Source organism: Pygocentrus nattereri, chromosome 14, assembly GCF_015220715.1.
Source record: "Pygocentrus nattereri isolate fPygNat1 chromosome 14, fPygNat1.pri, whole genome shotgun sequence".
Classification (NCBI taxonomy): domain Eukaryota; kingdom Metazoa; phylum Chordata; class Actinopteri; order Characiformes; family Serrasalmidae; genus Pygocentrus; species Pygocentrus nattereri.
Window position 1 is genome coordinate 11,107,061 of NC_051224.1, and position 9,724 is coordinate 11,116,784.

Consider the following 9,724-nt stretch of genomic DNA (forward strand, 5'->3'; position numbering starts at 1 on the left):
AACAATGACATGGAAATTGACCATCTCTGCAAGTAATAGCATCTGACCAAAGTTTTATTACACACACTTCTATAATTTAAGAACAGCTCAACCAATTTGCATCTAAGTCTCTGTAATTACTGAATAATAACCTTAGTATATAATAAGGCCTTTACAACATCTCAGAACACATTTGAAATCATGTCTTGCAACATTCTATGTGTCAAAGTACATGTGACATACTATGTGTCATACTATTTTTAGGATATTATTGTATCAACAACTTCCTACTTTGAGAATATGCCTGATTTTGATAAGGAATCAAAAGTTATTGGTAGCAGCATTAAGTTGTCAATGGCTGCTATCCACAAATTTTTTTTCCTGCATGTACCTGTATGTATGGTAAATGTAAGCATCCTTTGAAAAATGTATGTGTAAACATTGAAGGGAAGAATTGCCATTGTTTGCGGTATTGCAGAGACACAAGTATAGATGACTCAGGTGTTGGTGACAGGACATACACTATATTTCCAAAAGTATTCAGTCATATACCTTCACACACATATGAACTTGAGTGACATCCCATTCTTTATCAATAGGGTTTAATATGATGTCGGTCCACCCTTTGCAGCTATAACAGCTTCAACTCTTCTGGTAAGGCTTTCCACAAGGTTTAGGAGTGTGTTTATGGGAATTTTTGACCATTCTTCCAGAAGCGTATTTGTGAGGTCAGACACTAATGTTGGATGAGAAGAACTGGTTCGCACTCTCTGCTCTAATTCATCCGAAAGGTGTTCTATTGGGTTGAGGTCTGTGCAGGCCAGTCAAGTTCTTCCACACCAAACTCGTTCATCCATGTCTTTATGGACCCTGCTTTTTGCACTAGTGCACAGTCATGTTGGAGCATGAAGGGGTCGTCCCCAAATTGTTCCCACAAAGTTGGGAGCATGAAATTGTCCAGAATCTCTTGGTTGGAATCTCATTAAGAGTTCCTTTCACCGGAACTAAGGGGCCGAGCCCAACTCCTGAAAAACAACCCCACACCATATTTCCCCCCTCTACCAAACTTTACACTTGGCACAATGCAGTCAGACAAGTACCGGCCAAACCCAGACTGATCTTTTGGGTCACCAGACTGAGAAGCATGATTTGTCACTCCAGAGAAAATGTCTCCACTGCTCTAGAGTCCAGTGCTGGTGCTTTACACCACTGCATTCAATGCTTTGCATTGCGCTTGGTGATGTAAGGCTTGAATGCAGCTGCCCAGCCATGAAAACCCATTTGGAGGTCTGTAGCGATTGACTCTGCAGAAAGTTGGAAACCTCTGTGCACTATGTGGCTCAGCATCCGCTGACTGGTACCATGCTGGAATTCACTGAGCTTTCACAAATGTTTGTAGAAGCAGTCTGCATGCCTAGGTGCTTGGTTTTATACACCTGTGGCCATGGAAGTGATTGGAACACCTGAATTCAATTATTTAGATGAGTGACTGAATAGAAAAATAGCGTATTTGTCCTGGCAGGGCAGATATTCCAATTAATTGAGGCATTATAATAAACACACATGCCATATGTACATAATGGTCAGAAACGTGTTGGGAAATGGACAAAGTGTTATTTTAAAAGGCTCAGTGTGTGTGGGTGAGAAGATCAGGTTAATGTCTGGTGACTAAAACTGTGTGTTCAAAAGTGAACAAACAAGACATTGATTAATATCCGTATTTAAATTGTCACTAACATTAACTAAACTGGACACTAATTCAAGAACTGACATGTTTTCATTATTTGTCTGGTGTTCCTTTCCAACAAATTGTTCTAGAATGTTCCTGAAGAAATGCTCTTCCAACAAAATGTGAATGAACTTTTATCAACACTGTACTGTCTTAATTGACATGTTTTAACTGACATGTTCTGTCAACCAACTTGTTAAATGCATATTACTTCTGAATTGGAGCTGGTTGAAATCAGAGACCTGTATGGAGCTACCAGCATCTTTTTGAATCTCCTCAGCAAATGGGAAAGTGATGTTTACAGAACATGGATTAAGTGAATATTCAATTGAGACATAAAATCTCTGGGAATTTGATTAAACTTCAGAATTGTTTTTGAGTTATTAATCATTATGTCTTATTATTCAGTAGGTACTATTATGTATTCAATAGGTACAACATAATTAATATTTCAATCTTGTAAGGCATATAGTTATGAGAGTGAAGAAGGGAGGTCTGGCCCTTAGGCTGGCTTAAAACATTTACACAACATAAGTTGACTGAACTTTACATACTGCTAAATTTCCCCTTTGTTAAATAATGTAAAGCAGGGGTGCCCAGTCCGGCTCTTGGACATCTACTATCCTGGGAAGTTCCCATCTAACCCTGAAAGCCTTCATTACCTGGATCAGGTGTACTAAATTAGGGTGGAGCTAAACTCTACCTCCCTGCAGGGAGGTAGATTTCCAAGACTAGGATTGAGCATCCCTGATGTACAGCCTCCTGCAACTGTCTTGAAACAAGCATTAAACTCCACTGCCACAGTTGCAACCATCTTGGAACTTTATGAAACAGTTTTAATGAAGTCAGTCAAAATGTAGCTACAGCACTGTGCGACACAAACAGTATCATTTTAACCGATTGATTTTAACTGACACACAGCAAAATAAAATAAGATGATGGTCTTCTGCTTTTGTTAGCCTGCTGAAGCCAATCATGTGATCTTAGCTCACATAACAGAAGTAGGAATGATATAAAAAAATTGCTTTTCATTTTGCTAACAAGTAGAATAGTCATTTGTTTTGCATGAGAATTTCATTATTTATGCATCACTTTGTGTTAACTACAAGCTGTACAGACATTATGCAGTGTGAAAGTCACATCCTGCAACTACACTGTATTTTTTTTGTTTTGTTTATTAATTTGTTAAAATTACTAATACAAACCTAGTAACATACTATTTCTTATATAACCTTTAGTTACTAAGGTAAATCTTCACAGGATCAGTTTATCTGGATTAGCTCTACAGACTGAAGAGTCTTTGCCAATAGTGTTCAGGTTTAACAGTTTAGCCTGGAGCCATGAACACAAAGAGAACAGCAAGTATGCATTTAGCAAATTCTCAGAAATGAATGATTATAGTCTTATCCAAGCCATTTATCCATCTCTGTATGAAACAGTCCATTTACATGAGAAAAAAAATATTCAAGTTAACCTAACTCAAAAGTAAGCAGGACTTGAAAAAGTAGAGCACTGGCAGATCAATGGAAATCATCTATAATTATTGAGCTGCTTCTGTTACTCTTACTTTGTTGCAGAAGTGTGGATCACTGAAAACTAGAAAGTAACTATAACTCACAAAGTTATTTGATATTTTAACATCCCAGGCGTTTTACCTCAGGCTTAATATTAATTGACAGGGACTTCTATGCAAATGAATGGAGCTTTTCTTAGGTTACAAAAGAGTCTAATAAAATTTGGCTTGGTAAGGGGTTAAACTTGAACCTTAAGTAAGTAACTGCACTTTTTTTGACTCAGTAACTTTGCATGATATTTTTTAAAGTCAGCATAATTTAAGTTTACAGTGTAGCTGTGTGAAACTTTTGCCATGTAAAGTCAGCCTTATAAACAGTTATTAGAAAGGCCAAGATTGTGTTGATCAAAAGCAATGAGTGATTATGCATGTTCCAACCTTCTTGATCTGAATCAAAATTCAACTTGCATTACAAGCAATCCAACAATTCAAGTTTTCATTTAATGAACATTTAGCAGGTTTGTTTATCATACCAGTCTGACAGAAGGCAATGGCTGCTATGAGCCATTCTAAAGGCAGAATCCATCAAGTCATTAATGAATGTTTTTTCCTCTGCATTCATAACATGATGAAGGAAGGTGATATTTAAAATTTGTCTGATAAAAGGCTACACGTCAGTGTTAAAGCACAAATATTTGTTTTGCTATGTTTAAAATACATTGCAAACACAGAGACACATTTTTATAAGCCTATTGTAAAACAAGACAGAAGCACAGAACCCTGCAGGGGCATTTTAAGTTTGGGGATATAATAAGCCAAAGCAGCTTGTAGAAAACAACCTATACACCACAGTGCCTGTTTTGGCTTGTGAGAGCCTCTGCTGTAAGGATGACTGACAAGACAAAATTTGTCCTGGAATTTCAAGACCATTATTTTGTCCTACAGATTTCAGTCAGAAAGTGCTTATGACCTTGAACTACCATGCTTTAAACAGAGACACTGCTGTTCCTCTCATGCCTATAAATTAACCCATTAGTGCTCATCTGACATTTTACATGTTGTGAGCTTGCCAGAGAACAAACTGTAGATTTGTTCCCTCACATCTATCAAATGAAAAGCTAAAAAGGAAATTCTTATCACTTAACATTTTATATTTTATAAAATGTTATATAAACTTTGTCACCTGGTTTTAACAAAGAAATGTAAACTCCAATTACAGTTTTGAATAAAAGTTATAAAAATTACTTGTAATCAAAAGGGTTTCAACCATGTATTGTCTGAGAATCATCCAGTGTATAATAATATACATTTCCTTGTAGGAATTTAGCTGGTTAACATTGGATGGGTTGGTAGGTGTCAAATGCGAGAAAGCGTTGAACTGGTATGCCTTCTCACGGCTCTAAGCCGCAAAACTAGGCTAAGTAATGCTAGCAAGCAACTCCCCTTGGCACCGCAAGAGTGCGCATTAAGAAGATACCGCACGCCTCGCTGTGAAGCGTCTGCAGCTCTTCGTCCCGGCGCATTCACACCGCTAGGCGGATAAAAATACGTAGCCAACAGGTCGAAGCCTAGCTACGGCTGAAGGAGTTAGCCGGGTGGTTAGTTTCGTTTCGTTCCGTCATTGTCTAGTAAACGATCTATTTGAAACTATTTAAAAGACTTTAAACCAACGATTTAAACCTAATTAATGGCGGTCCTTTTTATCCATCAATGAAATGAAGGGTATAATATTCATAATTATGCATTAATGCAACATGCATGTATGTATGCAAGTAATCAGAAAGTTTACTCCTTTTTTGCCTTTCATATAACTACACAGGGTACGTGTCATATAATTAAACCATCAACGATCACTATACTAGTATTTTATAATGCAAATTTTAATAATACTTCCAGGATTAAATCATTAATGCTACTGAGACATAAGAACACTGGGTATTTGATTTACTTAAACATTAGGCTTATTATTAATTTGTTAATCATTATGTCTAATACTACCACTAATAATGACAAGATTATATACTGTTGTTATTGCTACTACTACTACTACTACTACTACTACTACTAATAATAATAATAATAATAATAATAATAATAATAATAATAATAATAATAATAATAATAATAATGTACAAATGTATTAGGAACACCAACTATTCACGACTAAAATACCACAAATATGCAACTTTGTGACCATTAGCATGCATATCAATATAAGTCTTAACCTCACTGAAAAAAAGGTTACCACTTGTCCCATCCCAGTAAACTTTCGATAATATCTGAACAACGAAATCCCAGAGTTCACCAGTCTGCTACTGGCTACAATAAATAGACTGGCCTGCCATTTGTTATAGAATCCTATTGCAGACTAACAATGTCCCATGGTGCTTCATAATCTAAACAGTGGTGAGAGATGGTGGCTATATTTTATATTTACATTTATGCAATTACACATTATTTATAGATGTCCTAGACACCTATCAAACATGTGGGGTGTAGACTCAATAAGCAGGTTATCAAGACTGTGAGAGTACTAAGTTTGTATCCCACACTAACAGACTATAGTGATGCACAGAGCTGCTGGGCAAATTTGAGGGGAGATGACTAAAACCTTTCAGCACGCTTAAGAAGGAAGATAGCACCAGTTGAAAAAGGCTGGTTAACAAGCTCTGAACCTTTGCCCGCATGATCATCCCTTCTCCAGAGACGTTAGACGGCAGTAAACATCCTGACAAGTAACAAATTGCTGTGGGCGTCATATTGTTAGTTGCTCTTGTCTTTCCATGTAGCGACGAGCAAATATATTCGAGATCCTTCAGCCCCCTCCTTTGAGCGTGGGCCTTTTTAATGAAGAGGATGATTTGCCAGACTATTGTCATCCCCATTAATAATTAGCTGTAGGCCTTTGCTTCTTTCCATGTTTTCCGCCAACGCCTGTCAGGTAACCCAAAGTGTGGACGCGCTCAATGACTGGGAGCTGCCTGAGTTTGACGTATTTGGTGAAAATGCGCTATAGATCAGTCAGTGGTTCCAGCGTACATTAACTAAAATAAATGTCCTTCACCAGACATCATACTCCATATAGACGCAAAATGAAGGCTCCACATAGTTATCTGCTGAGGCTACGTGGGAGAAACTCGTTCTGCAGCAGGACAGTTTTCCTGTTGGTCCGGACTCAACAGAAGGCTTGCTGTCTGCCTAACCTCGTTTTGGTAACAGATCAGTCCACTGATTCAATTAGATTGGCCCAAAGCCTACCCGGACCGATCTGAATACGATGGCGTCACTTCCAATTCGAGTGTTAAATGGATTTCAAATCTGAACGCAGATACTGAACTCTGTATAAACCTTATGTAAAGTCAGTTTAAGAGCAAGAAATACGAGTCATTGAATATGACACTGCAATTCAGCTTTCTACAGTGAAGAGAGAAGAAAATTCTGCACAAGCAATTCGAGCAGCTGAGCTAAATGCATTGCACTCTGGTAAGAAGACCTAAGAGAAAAGACGGGAAGAAGGGTGAAAATCTCAAAAGAACATTTGTAACTCCCTTTCTTCGTTTCTCTTTCTCTCTTTCAGCCGAGTCTTTCACGCGGGGTTTGACATATTCGTGCTGTTATCAGATTGATGGGCCAGTTTGATTGAAGTGCCTTTGTCATGCAAATGTCAAGCGCTTGATGGATGGTCGCCGTGCGCTGACAAACTTCTGGAGGTCCCCTCACCATTGGCGCCGTGACGGCTCACGTGACCAGCAGCTGAGGTAAAGATGTGTTATAGGGAAGCACGGGAAAATACACTGGAGGTAAGCGTTCCCCCTTTCCCCTCATGATACACTGCTACGAGGTTGCACGATAGGCAATCCCAAACTCCCAGGTTCCCCCATCGCCATCAGCTGCGCATGGACAATTCCAGAATGAACTCTTTTTTGGAGTACACGATTTGTAACAGGGGGACCAACAGCTATTCGTCCAAGTCTGGATACCATCACTTGGATCAGGCTTTCTCGGGCCCCTACCAGTCCGCTCAAGCAAGTGACAGCTATAACGCTGATGGACGACTTTACGTAGGGGGAAGTGCGTCGCCGGCCATGGCACAACATCAGCACCACGGCGGAGGCTACGCGCATCACCAGCACCAAACTCCACAGAATGGCATGGGCCTGTCTTTCGGTGGTACCGGAACCACAGGCTATGGAGCACAGGCCTCTGCCAACCAGGACTACGGCCATCATCAGTACGTCATGAACCATGACCAGGATGGGATGTATTATCAGTCTACAGGCTTTATTGCTCCAAACGTGGGGCCTAATTATGGGTCCCTGGCCGGTGCGTACTGCGGGACGCAGGGTGCAGTTCCGGCGGCGCCATATCAATATCATGGCCTCGAGGGCCAAGACCACCAGCGACTCTATAGCCAGAGCACATACGCCGACCTCTCATCCTGCCAGGAAAAGGAGAGGGACTCGGATCAAATACCAGGGAAGACCTTCGACTGGATGAAAGTCAAAAGGAACCCTCCTAAAACTGGTGGGTTGGCTTTCCTTTATTCCTCCTAGATCGCAATCGCTTGAAATTAACCACTATGAGCGATTCGTTACGAAACTATTATCTGACTTACAGTAAATATCTTCAATTTTGTTGAGTTTGTGCCAACTTGAGGGGGAAGGGCTCTGCATAATGTAATGAACAAGAGATTTAGAAAGCTTTTCTCCCTTTCCATTTCTTTGATCCACATAGCGCTATCTCAGAGTAAAAAGCTTGTCCAAAAGCCTTATTTGCACTCTCTGCCCGTCTCCCCTCGCGCTAATGCGTCGAACAGACATGCTTTCTTACGCCCTAGGAAATGTCCCAACTTTGTTATCTTTAGCTTGTCCCCGGCTCTCGCTGTGCTCCATTCGTTTTCGTTGGCCTCCATTGTGTTCTTAGGCTTTCCTCCGCAATCCTGTCCAAGGCTGTCTAACAACGATTTAAAACACCACCTCTTACGCACGGGGACCACCATTTTGACTTACTGTACAAATAGAGTAGTCATTAAAGCATCTTTGGGGGATACTGAATTACTTGCATCGCGCGTATGGATGTGTCCTGCTGTGTACTCACTCAAAATTGATAACATAAGTAAACACGGAGGTTATCAAGACTATGTCACCATGAGTTATTCACCTCGGTTGAAATGCTGGGTCCTAAGCCACACACATGTATGTATATCGTTTTAACCTCTTCGATATCCACACTATGTTGTCCGGAAGAGGAAAACACACTGTCCACTATTAATAGCCTGTTATGTTGTTAAAGATGTGTAAAACTCTCTTGAATCTTTTTCTACAGCAAAAGTGGCCGAGTTTGGACTGGGTCCCCAAAACACAATCCGTACGAACTTCACCACGAAGCAGCTCACTGAGCTCGAGAAGGAGTTTCACTTCAGCAAATACCTGACGCGCGCGCGGCGCGTTGAAATCGCCGCCACACTTGAGCTGAATGAAACCCAGGTGAAGATTTGGTTCCAGAACCGGCGAATGAAGCAGAAGAAGCGCGAAAAGGAGGGCCTCGCCCCAGCTTCGTCCACCGCGTCTAAAGACTTCGAAGAGAACTCGGACCATTCCACATCCACATCTCCAGGCGCGTCCCCAAGTCCTGAGGCATGAAATAGTCAGAACCTAATGCACTAAATCTACTGACGAGCTATAAATTACAAAAACATATATTCTAAACATTCCAAACTGTGCCCAGAACTTTGTCCACATGGCTTGTACATGTTATGCATTGAACTGTGGGAAAAATAACCACCACAGAAGTTAAACCAGTCTGAGCAGTTTGAAGTGAAGTTTCAGAACCACTTCTACAGCGCTAAGGCGAACTAAATAATTCAGGGTTTCCTCCAAGGCAGTGCACTTTCAGCATGTTTACAAACCTCTAAATGGGCCTTTCGACTACAGGGAGCCTATAAGGGCAAAACGAATGACTTTTGTTGTGCTGTTGTGATTTTTTGTGATTTAGATAAAGTTTGAGAATTGATTGTGAATACTTGGCCCAGCTATGTTATAAAGGTTAATCTGACCGTTTGCACTACGCGGTTACAGGGTACAGGCCTCAACTCCAGTAATGCACCTCACATTGGGAAGATTTCCCCTCCATGCGAATAAATGTTGTTCTTCTAATTTCCTTTTCAGTGTTTAATTTAAAACTGCAACCAGAAGCAAAATGTGTGTTCTTTTTTTAAAAATCATATCTTGGATTACTGGACTGAGCGAGCCTATTTCAACTTCATGTCACGGACAGATTTATTTTGAAAATTGTAACATTCAATTGTTTAGGAAAAATACAGGGTTTTAATGTGCTTTTCGTTTTCAGAACCGTTTTAGAAATTGATATATATATTTTTATTTTATCGTGTAAACACAGACTGGCTGAGTTTTATCAGTTTATGTCTGTCTGATTTAATGGAAGTCCTATTTCAACTGTGTATCTACCTCAAATAATAATAATAAAAGTATTTTACAGAGTTG

General features: G+C 40.0%; 1 protein-coding gene across 1 annotated transcript; it reads left to right on the forward strand.

Annotated features, from left to right (window-relative positions):
• Positions 1 to 7,117: 7,117 nt before the first annotated feature.
• hoxb1a (homeobox B1a) lies at positions 7,118 to 8,863 on the forward strand. The gene is made up of 2 exons (XM_017684341.1): positions 7,118 to 7,745; positions 8,547 to 8,863. The coding sequence occupies exons 1-2, from the start codon at positions 7,118 to 7,120 to the stop codon at positions 8,861 to 8,863; spliced, it is 945 nt and encodes a 314-aa protein (XP_017539830.1).
• The last annotated feature ends 861 nt before the right edge of the window (positions 8,864 to 9,724 follow it).

Coding starts and splice junctions, on each gene's coding strand:
- hoxb1a (XM_017684341.1), top strand. CDS start 7,118: ATGGACAATTCCAGAATGAACTCTTTTTTGGAGTACACGATTTGTAAC. Junction 7,746..8,546: donor AAGGAACCCTCCTAAAACTG/GTGGGTTGGCTT, acceptor CTTTTTCTACAG/CAAAAGTGGCCGAGTTTGGA.